Source organism: Chrysoperla carnea, chromosome 3, assembly GCF_905475395.1.
Source record: "Chrysoperla carnea chromosome 3, inChrCarn1.1, whole genome shotgun sequence".
NCBI lineage: Eukaryota > Metazoa > Arthropoda > Insecta > Neuroptera > Chrysopidae > Chrysoperla > Chrysoperla carnea.
Genome location: NC_058339.1, coordinates 75,317,361 through 75,342,926, shown reverse-complemented (window position 1 = coordinate 75,342,926; position 25,566 = coordinate 75,317,361). Strand labels below are relative to the sequence as shown.

The 25,566-nt window shown below is 30.0% G+C and overlaps 1 protein-coding gene across 1 annotated transcript in view; it reads right to left on the bottom strand.

Annotated features, from left to right (window-relative positions):
• Window positions 1–25,566, bottom strand: part of LOC123296761 (transcription factor AP-4) — a 66,778-nt gene that overhangs the window by 27,539 nt on the left and 13,673 nt on the right. Inside the window, exon 2 of the mRNA XM_044878411.1 lies at window positions 24,312–24,489. Coding sequence (XP_044734346.1) covers window positions 24,312–24,489 — 178 coding nt within the window. The remainder of the gene's footprint in view (window positions 1–24,311; window positions 24,490–25,566) is intronic.

Below are 25,566 nucleotides of genomic sequence, written 5' to 3'. Positions count from 1 at the left end.
TAAAACATTTTGATCGAATTTATTTGATTTAAGGTTAAATAGCAATTTTTTTTTATCAAAATATACTTTTGACATCATAGAAACAAAAAAACAAAAGTTGAAAATTATTATTTATTTTGTGCCTAACTAGCTGCGCTCCGCGATAATACCCGCTATTAAAAGAGATTTCGTGAATGATTATCGTTAATGAGTAAATTAATCAAACCTTCTTGAGAAAAATGCGCTAAAAATCGATTTCACAATCTTTTACAAAACCCTTTAAAAAACACCCCTAAGCCTTCTGACCCTTAAACTACCACTACCTAGGCAAAAAATCATGTCGATCCTTTGCTCAAGATCCAAATTAATTTTACAAGACCTTCAAAGTTGTCCCATTCTTTCAAACTTTCAACAAAAAAAGTTTATTTAAAAAATAAGTCATTCTGTTTTTAACGATCATTAACTTAGAAATCTTAATAGAAAAACACATAAAGACAGTTTGAAAATGTGATTATCATGGTCATAAAAACATTACAAAAGGTCTTTTCAAAACCATTATAATAAAAAAAGAACTATTGCAAATTGTTATTCTCCACAATGATACGCCATATTTTATGTCAGCCAATAAATCAACCAATTATAGTCAATAAACATCTTTTTAATAATTTCATCACTTTTGGTAAAGACTTTGGTATGGATTGATTTTCAATTCCTAATTCCCTATTTGAATTTATGTTGCGATCTCGATTCTGTACACATCGAATTACAGTATATAAAAACTGTGTTTTAGGCATTAAGATTACATCATATGCATACAGAGTTCTTTTGTAAGTTGGCATAATTATGCTCGAAACTCGAAAAATAACTTTTATCGATAAAAATGCTACACGCGAAAAATGTTGGGTATGTCTGTTTAAGACGCACATCTTAAACAGACATTAAATTAAACTTAACCTATGATTTCAAGCTCGATGGAAAGCTCACTCTACTCCATAACGGGTAAACGATAGATGAACATTTTAAATTAGAACGTTGTTATTGATTAAAAAAGTAACATTTTTTGTTCGAAACAACTTTCTAATTTAAAGTGTTCATCTAATGTTTATCAGTTATGAAGCAGCGTAGGTTTTTAATTGAACCTGAAAACTTAGATCGAATTCGATGCCGGTATAAGATGTGTGCCTTTGAAACAAACATATTTCGTTTGAAGCATTTTTCTCAATTAAATTTATTTAACGAGTTTTAAGCATATGCCAACTTAAAAAAAAAAAAAACACTCTGTATAATTTTCCAAGTCCTGTGAGATGACGGCTAGGTTTTCAATTTTACGTCGAGAAACTACACGTTTCAGAATTTAAAGAAAATACACTACGAATAACCAATTGCAAATTTTCTTAAAGTATTATTTGTAAAATACATTTTCCAAGGACATTTTTTATGCAGATTTGTGAATGCAAATTTGAAACAAAAAATCAGTATGACCGATAAAAAAAATGAAAACACACAAGCTTTTTTTTTCATACAATACTTGAAATTTTTGTTGCTTTTATTCTATTTAAGTGGCGTTTACATTCATTAGTATTGAATTGATGATTGATGGTGACCTTCGATAGTCGTCTGAATGGCGCGGCTGAACTTAGTGTTTGTAATCACAGCTGATCGTATTAGTTCGTATAAACAATTCACTTCATATATTATGGTTTGTTTGTTTGTAGTTTAATTGTTTTGAAACGAATTGCATAGATTCTTCATTCGTGCTTGGTTTTTTGTAATTTATTCGGAGATTAAAATTATAAACTCTAGCTTTGAACAACATTTTGGTACAGGTGTTCATAAAATCACCTAATTAGTCCAATTTCGGGTATTTGTCCGTCTGTCAACACGATAACTCAAAAATGAAAAATGATATCGAGTTGAAATTTTTACAGCGTGTTCAGGACATAAAAAGTAAGGTCAAGTTCGTAAATGGACAACATAGGTCAAATGATAGACATAGAAAAAAAAGTTTAAATGTAAAAAATGCTCCTTATAAAATAAAATAAAAAATGTTTCTTATTAAAAAAAATAAACAACTTTTGTTTGAAACATTTTTTCGTAAACATCACTGTCTACCCGTGAGAGCGCAAATTATGCACAAATTGTATAGTTTGTATTATATGGGAATATCAGTTATGTATGTGTGACATGTATGTATTCAATGTCACAAAAAATGCACGGATTACAAATAATGCTATATGTAATCCTTAGCATTTTTTGTGACACTGAGTATAAGCGTAATGTGACAGTGTAATCAACACAGTCTATACATGGTATTTAAACAATTTACTCAGTCAATTGTTTGTTTTCACTTGTTCAAAGTAGTTTTGACATTAGTGTTTATCACAGCTGATCGTATTAGCTTATATAAACAATTCACACCAAATATTATGGTTTTTCTTAAAATTTATTCGAAGGATAATGAAACACCCTAATAAATCCAAAAGTAGTGGAAAAGAGACTAAAAACAATTCAGTAAAAATTAAATTGAGAGAGTTGGATTAAAAAAAATTTCTAAAAATTATTGGCACCCAAAAATAACAATTTTATTTATGGTTTGGAAAAAACCCTACCCAAGTCACATCAACGGGACTGAAAACTGTATTCAACATTAAGTAAAAAACGTAACGTGATACGCAATGTAAATTTTTGTTAACGTGACCGGATGTGATGCCTCATTGAAAAAAATACTCTCAAAACGAAATTTCATGTTTACTCTCTTTAAACCTAAAATATATATATATATATATAATGTTCGAACGTATAACAAATATTATTATATTAAATACAAAGGGCTGAAATGGATCCCATAATTATTTTAATAAAAATACAATAACATATAAAAAAAATAATAATAATTTTCAAAAATAATATTTTTATATAAATATAATTGTTAATTCGCGTGATCAAATCACATTAATCAATAACTAAACAAAAAAAATATAAATAAATAAATAATATAATTAAAGTTCTAGTGTTAATTTTGAATATTGCAGATATTATTAAGTTTTTTTTTTTTTTTAATACAAAAATAAAATTAATTACATCCTCAAGTTAAATTGTTGTTAACTTAATGATTACTATCATTTTAAGTGTCAAAATTTATATTAAAAAGGTTGTCATGCTTCTTTTTTTTTTTTGGTGAAAAATAGGGATTCTTAAAAACATTTGAAAATGCCAGTAGAAACGTTGATTTAATAAGCAAGTTGTTAGTTTTCCGTTGTAGACCTTGAAGTAGATAAAATAAAATTATCGAAACGTTGCTGAATTGAATAATTTTTTCTTTTATATTTGAATCACTCTCCCGCAATCAACTTTAATATAATATTTATTGTTTTACTAAGAAAATTCCTCTTAGGTAAATAGTCAAGTTCAACTAGAAAATCGTTAAAACTACGTCCCTTTTCAATGGGATATTATCGTTAGTCAAAAATAAATCATGAAATTTGAAAAAAGTTAAAATTTATGTAAAAATATACTTAAATATTCTGATTTCGAATCATTAAAGCACATTTTTCTTTTAAGGATGTATGAGCACGGTAGTGGGAGCACAAATTTAAAAAATATATATTTTCAATTTTGATGATAAATTATATTATAACTTGACAATATAAGACGAAAAATAAGAATAAAATTTTTCTGGCGTTATTTTCGAAATATCGAAAATTGAAAATTTTGTTTAATTATTCAGCTTTCGATATTTTGAAACCCAAGGCACATATCGAAAAATTTTATTCTTATTTTTCGTCTACATTCATGAAGTTGTAACAAAATTCATCATCAAAATTGAAAATAAGATAAAAATAATTTCAACCCTTAATCTACCCTGCTCTTACATCCCTTATATGGACGGAGACACTTAGTTTTTTTCTTTTCTAATTCATTGCTAATATGTTTACTTTCTATTAAAAAGTTTTTGTTAAATTTGTTTTCATTCATTCCAAATGAAAATTATCAAAAACTTCCAAAATATGTCGTTTTTTGAGATTCCTCCATAAGAGCCAATGTATTTTATATCGATTTTTAATGACTTTTTTCTTAAAAATTTGCACGGATACCTAAGCTGAAATTTTAACCACATATTCTTTGAGTAAAAATCTGCCTATACAAAAATTGTGAGCCTTTAAATCAAACATTGTTGTCATGCTCATACATCCTTAAAATATTAAAATTAAAAATCGTAATTTTTAAACTTTATATCACGTGATCTAAAACGCGGGTAAGACAGGTAGATAAAGGCTAAGAGCTATTTTGCATGGTTTGATGGGAGACATCATGTTCTGACATGAGATTGGACGGCCCACTAGAATTATCTGCCCAACATTTACACTGTATTTTCGGTCAAGGTAGCACATGAATTAGATTCTATGTAATTATGTAAAAGATCTCTGACGATCGATGACGTAATCTTTATAAATGAGCCGACAGAAATAACCTTGCCAAAAAAATTTGCAAATACTTTATTATTATTATTTAAAAAAGTGTCCAAAATGTTACAACATTGAACAGATACACACATAATGAATCATAATAAAAAAATGTTTTGTTTTAATAACATATAATTAATGTTCTTTAAAAAGAATTAGAGAATAAATTAAAAATGTAAATGCGTGCAAGACAGTTACTTTGAGTAAGCACCAACCAATGTCAAATATTTAAACAAAGATAATAGATAATGTATTTTAATAGCAAACTATATTTATTTATCTCACTTTCAAAGTTAACAAATCTGACAACGCATGAGTGCGGTGCTGTGCGGTGCGAGTCATCATGTATTTTAAAAACTCTTTTAGCGTACTAGACTGGCCACCAGACATCAGATCATAACGTAATAGTTCCAGATTTACATGACCTCAATATTATTTAAGTAATTGGTCTAGGGTTAGGCGTGGTACATGACATTAACTTTTTTAAATTCGAAAATTATCAAGGCCGGAGGCTTCACTTTTAGTTGATCTGGAAAAGTAATTGTGCGACAAGGTTTACATTGATGAATTTAAAATAGTAATTTTATTGTACTAAAAAGTAGAAAATAATTATTTCTATGAATCACTCATAAATGACTATTTATATACAAAAAAATATCAATGATTAAGGGCCTCAAGCTTTTATGGTCTTGATATATTACACGGTTTTGTTTTAATTAAAATATTTATAAATGGTAAGTAATCAGGTGGTCTAAATTGGAACTATTAAAAAAACATTTACTGTTTAATAGTTTTTATCGCCAGTTAACGTCTAAAAAACTATTTTCCTAATTTCGATCTGAGGCCTAATTTGGGAGATATTCATGGCAGGTATGGCAAAAATTTCTTCATGCACTATCATTTGATAACCAGTAGCCAATGATAATCAGTACATATTAGTAAATTTTAGTAGCCAATAACAGAACACGGTGTATATGAGCATGTTCAGCATGATCAGCGCCGTTTAAAATATCTGTCAATTACTACGACTGGCTCTATACCTATAACTTTTGGCGGGTACATATTACACACTTTATTGTGTGTAATGTGTATGAAAGAGATCAACATATATTATACAAGTGTTTAGAGAGAGATGAGATATATTGAATGCACTAATATTATGTACCATGGTCTTTTATGAATGGTGAGGTAAAGTATGGACGAACGTGCCCAAGATGTTTACACACAATTAATCAATGCCAGAGATTATTTTGCGATTCATTGGTTACAATGTTTGTATGTGTGTGTGAAATCATATGATTGTAGTAGATATGTCTCAGATTTTTTAGTTCTTGGTTTAATATTTTTCTTGTTAAGGTAGTTGCTTCGAGATTACAATATAAAGAGAAATGTACAAAATTTTATATTAAAATTAAAAGGCGATTTGCCACACCGTTTATGAAATAATTGCGATTAAATTTGACATATATAGTCCAAAATTTTTTGACAATATTGTAGCGAAACCATATCCGTAAATATTTCAAGGAAATTTTGTTTAATGCATGGCAAAACAATTTAATCAAAAGTTGTTTTTCATTTGAAACAAAGTATAAAATTTTTGTGGTTAGAGGCCAAGTTAAGAAATTTTCATGTAATATGTAGATATATGTGTTTGTTATTACTGCACCAATTATTACTACGTTTATGCAAATTATGAAGCAGACAACCACATAGACAACCGCTTCCTGTTATAACTTATAATTATAAGCATCAATATTTATGGAATATTTATGACGTAATTATTATGATTACGAGACAGAAAACCCGTGGAAAAAAATAATACTTCTTTTTTAGTACAATCTTTTTAGACCCATCAGGATATATTTGACTTTATATAACAAGTGAAATTTACAAAATTTAAAAAACTCCTGATAATTTTTTCGTGTACGAAACCTTAAACTCGCACTTGAAATATAGCTAAGAATACTCGCCATGAAATTACCTTTCAAACGAAAAAAAAATCAAAATAGGTTCATCCGTTTAGGCGCTAAGTTGCCACAAACAGACAGACAGAAACACACACACACACACACATATACATAGCGGTCAAACTAAAACACCTCAGTTTTAAGTTCAGGGGTTAAAAAATATTCCTATAGAAATTCAAATGGCTTAATAATGTTTAATGGCAAATTTTTCGAGAGTGCATCCTCTTTCTTGCAAAAGAGACAAAATATTATAACGTTAGAAAATAATTACTGTTAATAGAATAACGGGAGGTCAGCCAACTTGCCTGTTCGGATAATTCTTCGAACATCGGATATTCAAGATAATTATTACACATGAATAAATATGATTATTTTTTAAAATACTATTTTGATATTTAACACTTTTTTTTTTCAAAATTAATTTCCTCGATTAAATTACAACAATGTTTTTGTGTGGCCGTATGTTATGTTTATTATGATCGAAACGCAGTATTTTACATATTAAAAAAAAAATTTCAAGGTCTTTGCTGTATTTAAATAATAATGAAAAATTATTTATTATTAATAATAAATTTTATTGATTATAAAATTGAATTACATCGTTGCGTTCTTATGTTGGGGTATTGAAAAATTCAAGAAAAAGCAGGGCCTCTTGTTCAGTTATTACGTGGTAAATTTTTTTGTTTTTGTTTATTCATATAATATTACACAATTTAAAAATACAATATACAGTATATAATACAGTCAGTTCTTCTGTGTAGTATTCTAAGTCATGATTTAGTTAAATTAAAATATAGTTTAGACGCACGCATGGTGGAAAATTGTCAGCCAAAAATTTTCCTATAAGGATGTATGAGCGGATATGATTAAATTATTTCAGTAAAACAAATAAAAAAGGTATATTTTGAAAATTTTGATAGTGAATTATGTTATAACATGACAATGGAAGACGAAAAGTAAGAATAAAATTTTTCGCTATCTGGCGTAATTTTCAAAATATATTAAAATTGAAAATTTACTTTAATAATTCAGTTTTCGATATTTCGAGTCAGATATCGAAAAATTTTATATATCATTTTTCGTCTACATTCATGAAGTTATAATAAAATTTTTCATCAAAGTTCAAAATAAGATAATAATATTTTCAACCCTAAATCTATAGCCTGCTCGTAAATCCGTAAAATAGATGGAGACACGCGAAAAAAAGGGTAAATTTTCGAAAAAAAAAATTTTTAGGTCGTTTCAAAATATGTAGTAGATTTCAAAAATCTAAAAAAAATTCTGGAATAATTTTCGAGGAAAAAATGGCCGAGATTTTATCCCACAAAAATTGTTTTGTTTTTTTTTAAACTTATTTGTACTTTATTCCAAGTAAATTTCAGTAAAGATCACAAAAAAATTATTAAGCCTGATTAACTTAATAATTCGGTATAATTTTTTCTGAAACTTTCTTGGAATAAGGTACAAAAATAACGTAAATGGTAAACGTTAAAATGTAAAAATACAATTCATGGCCATCTATTCTGATATACTCAATAAATTATGACTATTTAAAATTTTTTTTAAATTGAAAACTGTGCATGCGTACATTTTACCTGTGTAAAACCCTCTACCCCATCGGAGGGGGATAAGAGAGAGCAAGGGAGGTGAAGGCTATAACACGATGATCTTTACCACTCTGCACTTCTAAACCCTGCGAAGCGGACGAGTATCCAGCTAGTAGACTATATAGGGAATTTCTACAATTAACTCTATCAATTGTTTATCCCATATATTATTACTCTAACAAAAGCTCGGTAAATATATTTTGATTTTCTCACAGTAAATTATAGCATGATTAAAAAGATTATTATCAACATAATACAAGAGATCACGTGGTTGGTGTATTTTGATATTCATCTAGTTTGTTTTTTAGACAAAATAAATTTAATATTTTTTTAGATAGAACAAGTGAAAACAAACAATTGACTGAGTTAATTGTTGAAATACCATGCATAGTCAGTGTTGATTTCTTTATCACATTACACATACAAACATGTGACACATACATAACTGATAATCAAGTATAGTACATATTATAAAATTTCCGCCTAATTGGCGCCCTCACGGGTAAACAGTGATGTTTACGAAAAAATGTTTCAAGTAAAAGTTCATTTTTTGAATAAGGAACATTTTTTACATTTAAACTTTTGTTCTATCTTTAACGGTTTACAAGATGGATCCTACGGACCCAAGACCCAATTGACCTATGATGCTCATTTACGAACTCGACCTCACTTTTTATGTCCTGAGTACGCCGTAAAAATTTCAGCTCGATATATTTTTTCGTTTTTGAGTTATCATGTCCACAGACGGACGGACGGACGGACAACCGGAAATGGATTAATTAGGTGATTTTATGAACACCTATGACAAAATTTTTTTCCTAGCATCATTTTTTTTAAGCGTTACAAACTTGGGACTAAACTTAATATACTATGTATATTTCATATATACATGGTATAAAAATAAGAGGGAAACCTTATCTTTTTACTAGTAGAGTATACAATTCTATGAGAACACCAGTCTTGTTTGTCAGTTGTGTGTTTTGTTTGTTGTAGATTGTAGAAATAGAGACAGTGGAGTGGGGGAGAAGGTAGGTAGTAAATATAAGTTGGTGATGACAGCAGGTGAATGAGATCTGTGAAATGTTATGTTTATTTGAAATACTACGACGCAATATTTATAAACAATAATAATATTAATAGTATATATTCTTCAAACAATCTATCATAGTTTTCATATAATGCAATGGAGTGAGAAAGAATATATCTATTAAATAAAAAAAACTATCAATTTGTTTTTAAACGTTGATTAATTATATTGTTTACTATTTGATCGATATCGTTTTTTTCCTAAACTGTACTACACACTACACCCCATCTTTTTATACCATGTATATTATATGAAACGTATCTAGGTCTAGTCCCAAGTTTTAAGCAACGCTACCAACTACCGACTACCAACAAAATTTTGGTATAAGTGTTCATAAAATCTTTGCCCGCCTATATGCCTGTCTGTCTGTCGACACGATAACTCAATAACGAAAAAAGATATCAGACTGAAATTTCTATAGCTTGCTTAGAGCATAAAAGTGAGGTTGAATTCGTAAAAGAGCAACATAGGTCAATTGGGTCTTGTAAACCGTTAGAGATAGAGCCATCTTGTTAAGCTTTTGAGATGGAACAAAAGTTTAAATGTAAAAAATGTTTCTTATAAAAAAAATAAACAACTTTTGTTTTAAACATTTTTTCGAAAACATCACTGTTTACCCGTGAGAGCGAAAATTATATAGTATAGGAATATCAGTTATGTGAGGCTATTCTACGTATTTCTGAATTCATTGTTTGTTTTCACTTATGCTACGATATTTGGTTGTTCAGAGAGATTAAAGTGGGAAAACTACACTAAAATCACTACCATCGATCAAAATTCTCACCAAGGTTGATCAAAGAGAAGCTCTCGGATAACTGTCATTTAATAAACCCCTTAGAAAAATTCGAAAAAATCGTATAAAATAATTTGTTTCGGAATTTGATGAAACTCAGTTTATAAAGTAATTTTGACCCAAGAAAATCAAAAATCGAGTTTATTTGGCGATTGGCCGAGAAATTTTCGAAAAAAACGATATTTCGGATCGATTTCCGGTATTATCTCGAGAATTATTCGCCCAATCGTTAAATGAAATCGATTTTTGTATTTTTTGGGTCAAAATTACCTTATATACAGAGTTTTATCGAAATTGGAGACGATAAATTTGTATCGATTTTTTGCAATTTTTTCAAGGGGTACCCCTTAGAAAAATTCGAAAAAATCGTATAAAATAATTTGTTTCGGAATTTGATGAAACTCAGTTTATAAGGTAATTTTGACCCAAGAAATTCAAAAATCGAGTTTATTTGGCGATTGGCTGAGAAATTTTCGAAAAAAACGATATTTCAGATCGATTTCCGGTATTATCTCGAGAATTATTCGCCCAATCGTTAAATGAAACCGATTTTTGTATTTTTTGGGTCAAAATTACCTTATATACAGAGTTTTATCGAAATTGGAGACGATAAATTTGTATCGATTTTTTGCAATTTTTTCAAGGGGTACCCCTTAGAAAAATTCGAAAAAATCGTATAAAATAATTTGTTTCGGAATTTGATGAAACTCAGTTTATAAGGTAATTTTGACCCAAGAAATTCAAAAATCGAGTTTATTTGGCGATTGGCCGAGTAATTTTCGAAAAAAAACGATATTTCGGATCGATTTCCGGTATTATCTCGAGAATTATTCGGCCAATCGTTAAATGAAACCGATTTTTGTATTTTTTGGGTCAAAATTACCTTATATACAGAGTTTTATCGAAATTGGAGACGATAAATTTGTATCGATTTTTTGCAATTTTTTCAAGGGGTACCCCTTAGAAAAATTCGAAAAAATCGTATAAAATAATTTGTTTCGGAATTTGATGAAACTCAGTTTATAAGGTAATTTTGACCCAAGAAATTCAAAAATCGAGTTTATTTGGCGATTGGCTGAGAAATTTTCGAAAAAAAACGATATTTCAGATCGATTTCCGGTATTATCTCGAGAATTATTCGCCCAATCGTTAAATGAAACCGATTTTTGTATTTTTTGGGTCAAAATTACCTTATATACAGAGTTTTATCGAAATTGGAGACGATAAATTTGTATCGATTTTTTGCAATTTTTTTAAGGGGTACCCCTTAGAAAAATTCGAAAAAATCGTATAAAATAATTTGTTTCGGAATTTGATGAAACTCAGTTTAAAAGGTAATTTTGACCCAAGAAATTCAAAAATCATTTGGCGATTGGCCGAGTAATTTTCGAAAAAAACGATATTTCGGATCGATTTACCTATACCAAAATTTTTTTCGTAGCATCAATATTTTTAAGCGTTACAAACTTGGGACTAAACTTAATATACTGTGTATATTTATTTCATATATACATGGTATAAAAATTGATACAAAATTTGCATAAAAATAACAAATCATCGTACACAATAAAAAAAAAGCCGGCTAAAAATTATTGCATTTAAAGTAAAGCCGGTTGGAATAATTTCAAGATAAAAATATTTTATAATTTTTATCGAATCACATAAGACTTTTCAATAAGTGAGTGAGTGAGTGAGTACGTCAGTCAGTCTGTCCGTAAGTTAGTCCGTTCACCATACCATATACTGGTGCGCCGTGCCGTTCATTAGTCTATCTGGCCGTCACAAAGTAATATAAAATTAGTGGAACGCAATGCATGTTATGTAGTGAATACTTACTTATTATATATATGAGAGAAACATTGAACTGGCGTTCTCAAACAGCTGTTTGTGTATTATGTATGGGGCCTACGTAAGGAAAACTCTCTGTTGCGCCGCTACGCGCACTTCAATACAACCATTTATTTTTTTTAAAATTTTATTTTGACTACAGTCAAATTAGGTTATAGAGACATCAATTAAATTAATAAATTTACCAAATTCTTACACTCTCTTTCTAAAAATTTTGTCTAGAACCTTTTTTATGTAAAATTAACTCAGAAACAAATTTCATAATAGCCCATACTGCAATAAACTTTTATAAACTTTTTTAATAGTTTACGAGAAAAAAACTTATCACAACCTTTGACCTTGAATTAATTTTTCTGCGCACATGATTTTGCAATGGACTTTTCATAGCTCATTTCTTGCATCTGAATACAGATAACCCAGTGAAAAACTTCACTTGGATTTTTAAGCAGAAAATCCTGTATTTTCCTGGGCTAATATGGAAGTGAGACTTATACACTACAGAACTAGCTAGACTTTAAAAAGGGCCTCGGCTAGTGTATATGGCGAATGTATTTCGGTCAAATATCGACAGAATATGGGTAAATATTCTTCTTATCTAAACTCTTAAGTTTTTTTTTTTTTTTAATTTCCACCGACTAGTTTTGGATAAATTTATAAAAATATATCATCCATCTACCGTTTTTGCATAATACCAATATTAAATATGCCTATTTATGACGTCATTTAATCATTTAAATAACCGGGCACCGTGCCCTAAAATTTTCAAAATTGATTTACACCTAGTCCAACTTCATATAAAAACAAGTGAAAACAAACAATTGACTGAGTAAATTGTTGAAATACCATGTATAGACAGTGTTTATTACACAGTGACAGTGTTGTCACATTACACATTCATACATATCACACATATATAACGATATACCCATATAATACATTGACCTATGTTGCTCATTTACGAACCCGACCTCACTTTTTACGTCCCCAACACGCCATAAAAATTTTAGCTTGATATCTCTTTTCGTTTTTGAGTTACCGTGATTACAGACAGACAACCGGAAATGGACTAAATAGGTGATTTTATGAGCACCTATACTAAAATATTGTTCATAGCATCAATATTTTTAAGCGTTACGAACTTGGGACTAAACTTAGTATCCCTTGGTATATTCCATAAACATGGTATAAAAATCAAGCCTTTTATCCAAAATTGCTCCGACGCTCGTACATCCTTAAGTGTAATAGTATATCCAAATTAACTCTTAACGACACTTCTAGTAAGAAGATAATATTATAAAATGTTCATATCGCTTATAACGACCATAATTTTAAAATTGCTTGCAAGTCGTTATAAATGATTTTTACTACACTTATTACTAACAGAAATAATATTTAAAATAATAATTATAAATAGCATATTGCGTAAATTAGGCAAATGACATTCGCGCGCTTTGATTTTAATTTAATTTTTTTTCTCTTTAATTACTATTTACGAGGACAATAATTATTGATAATGTCTATCGATTAATTGCAAAATCAAATAATATTTTTTCTTTACAAGATTGCAGAATGATTTAAATTTATTAATAATTTCCGTATAATAATTTACTAGTGGCAAAAGGATAAGAAAAAGTATTAAGGACACTTTTAAGTCGTAATTTATTACAACCTTCAGGAAGTTAATTTTATATTGTGATTGGTTAAGAAACCTAAAAATATTCTAAAGTCGATTATGGATTTATTATATTAAAATAGTTGTCTTGTTTTGGGCTTAATATCAGAAAATTCTGAATGTTTGTTTACTTATCTCTATATATTATAAATACGAAAGTAAGCATATTTGTTTGTTTGTTACGCTTTCACGCTAAAACTAGCGAATGGTTTTTAATGAAACTGTACAGCATTATAGTTCATACTTCAGAATAACACATGAGATATAATTTATAAAAATATATTAATAAAAAAAATTTAAAAAATTTAAAAATTAATTTAACATCAAATTATACCTATTATTTCACTACAAGCTTATATACTCTTACCGCGCATATAATTCATCCTTTTGAGAGTATTGTATCACGACATTCTTAATGCTAAACTAGTCTTATCCGGGCCGGACTTATGGTCTGGGCTCCATTCCCATCGATTTTTAAAATCTCTCCAAAAATCTTTCCTACTCCAATAATTTTCATTCACGCTTCCTTCGAAATATAATTTTTTTTTATTCAATAAAGGTCTTTTTTTAGTTAAATTGATCACCAAGTTACTGAACTCTCAATCTTTATTGAAACATGAAATTTTGCAGTTTCAAATGTACGATAATTTTTTTGTTAACATTATTTAACTTCCTCGAGCTTCCTATACATAAATAAATGCTCATAAAAAAAGCATATGATTAATGATCAAATAAAAATGTTGGAAAATTTCCCAAGATTAATTATATTTTATAGCGCCAGATAATTACTAACAAAAAATACTTTTGTATATTACAACATCCGATCACATTACACACAACACAAATATGCTAAAATGAATTCATATTTAAATTTGCATAAATGATTCAATTTCAATATTTTAAAAACAAAATATACAAATTAACAAATTGAATTCAGTTCATACATACATATTACACCAGGAGCCACGTCTGTCAAATTTTGATACAAAGCGGGACTTTTTACGTTAGCAGTACATAGTGCATACCATAATACAAATGTCAGTAAAAACTTACTCTAGGCCGAACTGAATGCTACCTCGGGTATGGTTGCTTTAAAAGTTAAACAATCTTTAATAAAACCAAAATTCTATCATTTCAAAAATATCTTATGATCAATTTCATAAGAAATGATTTCAAAGGGCCCTGCACATAATACATAGCTTTAAGCTTTCGGTTAAAATTTTTTGAAAACTATGGATTAAGGAAGTTTTGATCATGCTAAGTTCTTTTGGACTCAATCATCAAAAACCCGTCCCTTCCTTCATTACGAACAATTAAAAAATTTACAAAATTTAAAAACATCCGACAATTTTTTCAAAAATCCTAAACTTGCACTTGAAACATATCTACGAGCACTTTCCATTAAATTATCTTTTTCTTAGAGCCTTCTCCGAACCGAACCGATTTTAAGAATCATAGCCTATTTTTTAGTTGTTTCGGGTACGGAATCTAAAATTCGCACTTGGAATATAGCTAAGAACACTCCCCATTAAATTACCTTTCAAACAAAACAAAAAAATCAAAATCGGTTCATCCGTTTAGGTGCTACAGGTACCACAGACAGACAGACAAACACACTTAGCGATCAAACTAGAACACATTTGTAAGAACATTTTTGTAAGAAATTAATAAAATTCCCTATTTTTTCTCTTTTTTACGGAATTTCCTTACATTTCTCTGTTTTTTCCAGTAGAGTTTGATTTCCTTAACACTTCCGGGTTTTCCAGTCATCTGCCCAGGAGTGAATGGAAACGAAGCCATTTCTAAAGTATTAGCTTGATGCTTATCATCCTGAAAAAAATCTTTTCATCTCCCGGACCATATGTATTAAAATCTGATAAGTCCAGCTTACGTTCAAAATTTGAACGGCTTTGGCTCTTGGTATATGTACATACATTACAATGACTCAATGACCTTCTAAAATAAATTGAAAACTATTTTACATAAGACTATAAGACATCTGCTTCTAGTTTGGTTGGTCACACCATTTTATAATCCACGAATCAAGGGATTCAAACACACTATAGTTAGCTACTAGAGTGGAGTATACTTTAAAAAAGAAATTTAACCTTGAACTCTCGTTTAACTTGAAATGTGTTTAAGGTTCGTAATAATAATATAAATGGCATTATCCCATAACAAAAGTCATTAGCATATTTGTGCTTTCCAAATAATTTTAATTACACTTTTAATTAAGTTTTCAAGTTGACCTCGGTCATGTGTATTTACTAAAAGGTTAAAACACTCTTCGATGTTATACTTTAAGACAGTTTGATTGTTAACGTATATTTCTTAAGAATTTGATGAAATTAAAATATAGAGTTCCTTATTTTTATCTAGGTGTTCTGTCATTGGATAAATTTATTAATTGATTTGGCTAATTATTTCGGAAATTAGATCTCAGATCGAAATTTGGTATAACGAGCTTTGTCGTTCGTCTTTATAAGCTTATTTAGAAAGTCTAAAGTTCTGCAGAAATTTATAGAACACCTGGTATATTGCTTATTCTATATACATAAAAAATGTTTTATCCTGAATGATTGATTGACTGACGGACGGATCAACGCACAGCCTAAACCGCTGACCGTGGCGACCTGAAATTTGGAGGGTGTGTTTTTTGTATGACGTAGGCATCCGATAAGAAAAGATTTTTCGAAATTCTACCCTTAAGAGGGTGAAATAGCGAATGAAAGTTTGTATAAAAATCCGTCTTTTTTGAGTCCACTACTTAACCGTTTTGAAAAATTATTTCACCTATAGAATGCTACATTGTCAGCAAGTTACATGGGCAGATTTTTTTTTTTTTTAATAAGGCTTCCGCACCAAAAAATTAAACAAACGAAAGGAGAATTAAGTGAGGTTAGAGGAAGAGCAGGCTATAAGGGGAACGTGCATTAATTACGTGAGGTATTTAAGGGGGTGTCGAGCCGAATCTTACTAAATCTTACTTCGGGGAGAGGGGGGGTCTTGGCAAATATGACGTAATTTTTTTTAGCAGAAAATATTGTAAAGCTGTGTGAAATTAAGTTAACTTAATGTTGAATGAAAGTAAAAAACGTATCTTGAATGAAATATGGCAAAATCTGAAACAATTATATTTATCATATTTGTCCGAACGCCACAGAGCAGCATAGCAGCTCTTCAATTGTTTAACCGCTATTGATCAGCCGTATCCACAAGATTACAGCAATATTCGCAAATACCAGTCTTGCTAGTCTTAAATAAAAATAATTGAGCAAATTGTGTTTTTTTTTTAAAATAAATCCAATACTTTTATACCCAAAGTATAAGTTTTGAAAAATCTCTTGTAAGGTTGGGGTATGGGGGAGGGGCTCGGCAAAAATTTTACGATATCTCACCAAGGGGGGGGGGGGGAGAAATCCTTAAAAATGCCGTAATTAATGGACGCCCCGAAACGCGTAAGGAGTTTTAAGTTCGAAATTTCCAAGCGACGTTGGTGGAGGTGGATAACTGCTACTTTACTTACAAAACAAATAAACGAATCAACAGTAAAAAGCTTTTTGCTTGGTTTAAATAAATTTTAGCATAAAAATCTATAAAATCTGCACGAAGTCATTTTATAATTCAAATATGCAAATAGGTAGTTTTGAACATGTGTTAGAAGTAAATGTTATTTCTATTTATAGTAATAAATATTAAATCACACGTAATTATTATATATTTGCCGGCTCGGCTCAGTTTACTAATAAAAATAAATGGTTTTTTAAAAAGTTGTTTCGATGAACCATACATTACATTTGAAGGGTACAGGGTAACAACATGCTAAATCATACAGGCATTGAACTGAAACATATGCAATTAAGTTGATCCTAAGTAATTAAGTTATCTTTAGGAAGAAATGCGACTTAAAAATAAAGAAATGCATTTAATCGAAAGGAAAGTATAGCCACAGAAAATGCTATAGCCAAAAATTGTCAAAGGCAATGGAAGACATTCTCCTGAATCCACGACTTGGATCTGAAATTCTAGTTTCAAGGTCATTTGTCCTTGATCTTCAAATGTTCTTGAAAATTAACCGGGCTTTACAAGTTATTAATACAGACTAATGAATGATCTTTATTGACCTTGATAACTTTTATCTAAAAATTCTTCTAAATGCAGTGACATATTTTAAGTCGGATATCCTCCGAAAGATAACGAATTTCAAAAAATGTTATAAATAAAAAATGTTAATTTTTTTATGAGGATCTGCTACATTTTTCCAAAATTTGTGTATTGTTACATATTTTTATTATAAGACCTATTTAAGTTATTAAAACGGCTGAATGAATTCAGGAGAATGTCTTCCATTGCCCTTGACAATTTTTTGGCTATAGCATTTTCTGTGGCTATACTTCTTTCGATTAAATGCATTTCTTTATTTTTAAGTCGCATTTCTTCCTAAAGATAACTTAATTACTTAGGATCAACTTAATTGCATATGTTTCAGCAATATAGACATGAGGATCTGCTACATTTTTCCAAAATTTGTGTATTGTTACATAATTTTATTATAAGACCTATTTAAGTTATTAAAACGGCCTTAAAGAATATTTCCCTTTCATCGATGTTAGTTGTATAAAATGATGGACTTAGAATGTCTTCAGCCTAGCATGTTATTGAATTATATAATAAATTTTAAAGGCTGATTTGTTTGTGTATACGCTTGTTAGCGCAAAAAAATTTATCCGTAGCATTCTAAAACTTTTGCACTATAAAATATCTTTTTCATTCAAAAAAAAAAACAAAAATGTGACTTAGTATATTCTTTGCCTGTGCCCTTCATTTACAATACACACAAAACCAATAATAACCAAACTATCAACCACACTTCAAATAAAAATGATTTCCACCATGTTTGGCCTCGTTCGTTTTTGTATTGTGTATGTCTATCTATTTTGTTTGTATAATATACTTGTATAGTGTACATGGATATGGAGTATGGACGGTCACGTGAACGTCTGTGACTGTGATCGGGCCTCATTCAAGCTGTGAGCACACAACTCTCTCTCAATTCAACGCATACAGAGAGCACTGATCTCACGACCTTGTTCTGTGCCGCATCAGTTACGTTGTGTACTAACTCTAACTACCAACTAACTATAAACATAATATTATCATCGGTAAGCAAACCATTTTATTAACTTTACTATACTCAAATTATGTGATTTTAGGGTAAGATGTAGTACCTAGTTAGAACAAAATGTATCGTGAATCGTCTGTACACGATACGAAATTTTTTAGATATCACTATGTCAGTATCGGCGTGAACGTCATAATGTGTACTGTATTGAGGAAATAGTAACATTAGTATGGGCGTCAAGTCCATACTGGTTGGCGATATCTACAATACTTCTGGCGGATAGCCCTATTCAATTCTGTAATATTACTTATGCTAACTTAGATACCAGCATTTTAGTAACCGCCATGCATTTCTTACCGTGTAGTTCTTATACAGATATTACTATTTACTAGACAGCATTTGTATTTAAATGATATTTTAAGAGAATGTAGGTAGGCTGAAGATTGATTGTTTGACTAATTTTTGATGAGTAAGTGATTATAACACGCAGTTGCAGTTCTCACATAAATATGGAGAAAAACGGTATTCCAGCTAAAGCGTAAATTACCTCGCACTTCTTAAGTTTATGTGGAAGAAAAGCGACAAAAAATCTTTCTTTTCACCGATATTCCGGAAAACAAGGATAGTTCATTCGCCAATCGAATAACAACAGCGTTAAGGAGCGTCTATAAACTACGTGGCCAATTCCAGCCCCTTTGGGAGGGATTCCAAAGAGGCTCTCCATGTAGCTTACTGTACCGTTTACTGTGATCCCCTCTCCGGATCAAACGTAGTTTTTTTTTATTATCATGTAAAAAAGACATTTTGTATTTTCTGAAACATGGCGTTATAAGAATAAAGCGTTCATAAAATGTAAAAGTATACCAATGTTCGAAATTAAATATCCGTATACCGCAACTAAAACTGAAAATTATTTACATTATGCCAAAAATATATAAATTTTGTATCCTGTGTCCGTCAGGTTATTGTCAGTTTCAAACAAGAGATGGATTTGTATGTGTTATACGTAAAATGTTTCACATCAAGTTCACACAAGATATACACAAACATTACTAAAAATTGAAATGCCCACGATAGGTTTCGCGAGGTCTTTCGATCAACTGATTTTACTCTTTATATTTTTTTCATACTGGGTGCATTATATGTAAATCGATACTCAAGGAGTAAAAATATATATAAATATATAGCTTTGGAAATAATCTCCTTCCCTCTTGATCAAGTTACGCGATTTATGGATGCTCCCTCATTAGTAGTTCTATTATTCCATTCAGAAATTTCGATTGCCTTTCCAGTATACACCATGCTCATACTCGTTGCCACACAAAGCACAACCTCATTTTTCTCCCATCTGATTTTATTTATTTAAAAAAAAAAAACTCGAATCTTATCTAAATTTTTCGCACGTCATAAACGGTGACGTATACCAATAATCGCAGATTAAAATGAAAATATATGAATGAAGAGGTGAGTCATCTCCATATGATTGAATTGAATTGAAGAGAGTCAGATAGATAGAGTTAGATAAACGATACGATGTGTTATAATGTTGATGAGACTAGTTTTGTTCTAGGAAGTATATTTTATTTGTAACAAAACACATTCAACATTCAACAAGCAAGTCAACACTCAACATCAACTTAAAAACTATTATCACAACTCTCGACTGAAACTACTAAAATAAATAACAATTTTTATTGTATTTATTTATATAATTATTAATATTATTGTTGAGTTTATAGTAGAGTAAGTTTCTGTGATGTTCTGTTGCGGGATATCTATTTATATCCGGCTGCCATACGAGTTGTATGGCACGACCGGCGCGGCGTTATAATATTACTATCTATATAACTAAACTGTGTAGCTGTAATGTATTTGAAAAAAAAAAAGTGGCCTCACATTTGAATAATGATGCATTCATCAATATTTAGATCCGATAAAATCCATCATTGAGCATGCAAATTTTTGTAGGATCTGGTTTAAAAATGTTCCTGAACGTAAAATTGCAGATTGACGATGGGAAGCCGCTAGGATGTTATTTAAACTATTTTTTATAATATAGGCCGAATCACTTCGGAAAAACTTTTATAATATAATTGGGCTCAAAATTAATAAGAAGCGTTCTGGAAGGAAAACTGGAGAGTTTAGGGACATTTTTCTCTTAACTCTCTAGTTTTCGAATAAAAAATGTTGGAAAAACCCGATTTTTACATCCCTCAAAAAGTGAATAAAAAAATTAGATTTTTAATATGTATAAAATTTGTATTTGTGGTGTAAAGCTTACTCAACAACATCCCGCAAATATTGAAAAATTTCATTTTCCAAACTTTTCTGTTAATTTTATTTCAAATCGGTTGGTGAAAATCTCATCTTTCTAGCATTTATAGAACAGAAAATCGTTTATTTTTAGGTGGTTTTTTTCTTGGTGAATATGCGACGGCTTTTCAATCAAAAATCTTTGCTATGCTGAGAGGTGCCTAGATCTGTAACTCGAAAAGTTTCAATGGGACATATCAGCTTCTCAAAATTCAGCATCTTCTGCGTGGTTTCTGCGTTTTTAATAGTTAGACCGCTCTTCGGGCCCTTGAAGAATTAAGATTCCAATCGAGGTTAATCTATAAATGCTTAAAGGAGCTGAATTGCCTGGCAATGAATAACAGAATCATTAAAGGAAATGAAGCAGCGGACTCGTTGGCACTAGAAGGGTCGTCTCAAATGCCTCTTTCACCTGAGCCTGCCATTCCTATAGCATGATGTTCCGCAATTTACCGAATCAAGGAATGGCAACGACTAGTCCATCTTAATTTCTGGGGCTTAGCGCAGGGTATGAGACAGATCAAACTGAGTATAACCACAGCTACATCATTCGATTGTGACTCACTAGAGCACAGTTGAGAAGGGAGGTGGGACTCTTGACGGAACACATCTGATGATCCTACTAGAATCTGTTTGGAAGACCTTCTGCTGTCTGTAGAATCTGTTTGGAGGACGATGAAACGTCCATAAAAGTTACTTGCACCGGCAGAAATCTGCAGGGCTTCAGTTTTAGAATGGTCTGGTCCAAAATCTTGGATACATCAATCCTGGGAGAGATCCCTGCGGAGAAGCTGAGTGGTTTAAATTTACTTGATTGTAACAGCACCTGTTCTCAAGGAGAGCACAGAGGGCCTTTTGGTCTAGGCTCTAGGGACTCATCTGCAGTACTTCTCTTATGTTTTATTATTATCTTGAGGGCCCATAACCTCTTATAAACACACACTTCTGTTCATAGTACAATATTGGTACTTCTTCTCTTAACTATAGACTACTGTTACACTGAACTGACTGCCTCTGTTGATAGTTTTAGATAGGTTTTGTACAGTGGATATATGGCAGTTGAATTCTATTGTATATTATAATGTTTGTTGTGTTTTTTTTTAAATGGAAATGGATTTTAATTCAATATTTTATTGGAATCATAAATTTATACAAACATTGTATGTAATTCAATATAATTTTAGATACATTAATAGATTCTATTTTTTTTATTTTTTTTTTATTTTTATGAATGAAATCTATTTTGTGTGTGTGTGTGTATGTTTGTGTATGAGTACATAATTATGTATTTACTAGTTTTGTAAAATAATAATTTCTATAAATAATGTTATTGTAATGCAAGGCCATCATTTTTATATTCAAATAAAAAAAGTATGCATACTAAAATTAATATTATCTGTTTATATTTGTAGTGAGATATTAAAAGGAGACCCCATTCATAATAGTAAATATTTTGAAAACATTCGAGAAATAAACTTTGCTATGTGACAACCGGAGGATTCAACAAGAATTACAGCAGACTTAAACTAGGTGAATAAATGAATGAGTATTAAAAAAACCAAAGTAATTTGCAACAAAACCGATCAAAAATACGATTGAACTTGACTGTCATTCATAGCCCACTCTTTTAATGGTCTAGTTATTCCATAACCAACTGAGGCTTCTTAAAAAATTTAAGCTTCCTTGTGTCTGTCATATTGTCTGCTTGATGTCTTCTAGGAGTTTAATCAGACACAAAAGTATGAATGGGAACTCTCTACTTATCAGCGACAAAAGAAATAGTGCGCTGGTAAGCGCAAAATGCCCTCAAAATATTCTGCTTCGGATACCAGGGCAATTCAACTGATCCAGGACAATACAAGGTCAAGGAGGAAAGAGACGAAGAACATGCCGTATTTACAGGTACCTTTAGAAACTGCACTACCCTTGTCCTGAACGATCGGGTGGAGAAGTTGGCAGAAGGCTTCATATAAACTAAACAAAGGATAACTGAGTACAATGCCGCAACTTTGCCTACCTGTCATATTGAATTGAGAGTGCTTATCGATCACTGTAAACTAAAGATAAATCTGTCGCTTATGGGAAGGTCAGTGTAATCTGCTCAGACTGTAACGGAGTGTATTAACGTCCTTTCATCTTATCATAGAATTTCCTCTCAAAGATAAAATAAGATATTTAGCCTCCAACTCCATTGAAATTAAAGAGTTAATGTGAAACCATGCCTTGCTTAGCGTAATAGAAATTTTTCATTCAGCGATAGTCACAAGACTAGAGAAAATATGACAGAAGCTAAAAATGATGAAAAGAAGTACTTGGTACTGCTACTTGATCACAGATAAACCGGAAAATTATTTAAAAAAAAAAACTGTAAGAACATTGTAAACATATGAAACTTCCTTTCAAAAAATAAACAAAAGGTGAATTGGTTAATTAATTAGAACAATAAATTAAAAATCAATTAACTACAAGTAAAATTTCTTGTTGATAAATTATAAATAATTGTGTATAAAATTTAAAACAACAGAGCTGCGAATTCGAAAATAAAATAAATATATTAAAATTAATATAGTAATTGAAATATGATTATTATTGATAAAAATTAATTCATGTATTTTGAGCTTAATAATATTATTACAGTGAAATTCGTCTATACGGATTACAGTAGATTGAAATTGTATTAGTAGAAATGAATATTTACGATTAACTCTATAGACCTTTCCCAAATAAAGTTTAAAGTTGCCGTAAAACCAAATATATAAAAAGTATTCGATAATTTTTCCAATAATTAAAACAGGTTTTTGTAGCAGATAATATGGCGCTCGCTTAGTATGCTAAAAATTACACCCCTTAATTTTTGAACCTTTTTCACTCGCTCTTGGTGACCTTAAATGAGACTATTCTGAAACTATACTCCATTCAATAGAAAAAGAATAATCAAAATCGGTTCATAATAAACGGATATATCTTAACAAAAACACACTCACAAAAAAATACAAATAAATAACCTCTTCTGTTTTTGTTGGTTAAAAATTGATAATAATATTTAGTGGCATGGCATAATTAATTTATAATATATAAATACTCGACACAATAATTAGTTAATTAATATATGAGTCATTTGTTTCTAATAAAATTTTATTGGAATTTTCTAACGGTTTATTTATTTTTTAATAGAAAATTAAATTTACATATAAAAAGGTGTAAAATATAGATAATTTATTTAACCCTTAATAGACATTATGACAATATTTTTAAAACGGCAATATTACTGAGCTGCAGTTGTAATGTTTGAATTCTTATACTCCTAAATATTAACAAAAACATAAATTCAGAGAGTTGAACAAATGAGGAGATTTATTAATTCACTTTTCATTAAAAGCTAATTAATCTAATTTGGTCAAAGGTTATAAGGTTCATGGATCTCATTAAATATAAAATAAAATTTAATTTGAAAACTAACCTTGCTCAATTTTTCGCCTTCATGGTGTGGAAGTAAGGTCCGTAATGATTGGAAGCCAGCATTTATACTTTGCATTCGGCGGCGTTCGTTGCTATTTGCAATTTCACGACGAATGCGTTTTTCGGCTTCCATGCTTCCACCTCCGCCCGTTAATTCGGGCCCTTCTTCGGATTTTACTCTGAAACAAATAAATATACATACTTGTTTAAAATTGTGCAACTGTTTTAGTTTGAGGCCGATGATTAAAAAAATTCTGTATTCCTTAGTCGAAAGTATGGTCTATAAATCGTTAAAATAACGGTTGCACGTTTTTATACAAATTATTACTCCATATAAATTATTTAATTAACAAAAAATATCACATGTTTGCTGTAATAACAATGTTACTATGGATTGTAAAATTATAATATTGAATTATAAAAAAATTTCCAAATTCAACTTCGCGCTTGCGATATGTTGTGACTATTTAATGGCGCTAGTTAAGTGATCAAATAATGTGGAAAACTGGCTACAAAAGTCGTTCTTTCTGGAACCAAATGCGGCCAAAAAGTCCGTACTTTCGGCTAGAGGATACAGAAAAATATAAATTTTTTTAAATAAATAAAAATAAAGAGAGTAGGTATAATAAAAACTTGGTTTTTATAGGTTAGTTTGTTTTTAGTTTTGAAAAAAGTACCTTCAAATAAATCACTCATTATTATAAAACGATATAGAAGTTACAAATATTTCCGCTAACGGCGCTGAATTTGTTGCACGCAAGAAATAGACAATAATAAAAATAAAAAGAGACTTCATTTATTCACCCGTCTTGAAAGCTTGACCTAACTACTGCAGCTGTGTTAATGTAAAAAAAGTAAGGGAATAAAATTTTAAAAAAACGATAATACAATGAATTTATTTTTTATCAAAAGGGGATGAAAATCTACGTTGTTATTATTTCTTTCCACAGAATTATAAAAACAAGAGTGATTAAGAACTTTCTTAACTTCCTGGAAGTGTTCATAAAATCACCTAGTGCACAATTCCGTATGTCCGTCTGTAAAAACGAAAAGAGATATCAAGCTAAAATTTTTAAAAACTTGCTTAGAACGTAATAAAGTGAGATCGAGTTCGTAAATGAGCAACATAGGTCAATTGGGTCCTATATCCGTATCCGTAAACCGTTAGAGATAGGACAAAATTTTAATCGTAAAAAATGTTCCTTATAAAAAAATATAAAACTTTTCTTTGAAACAGTTTTTCGTAAACATCATTG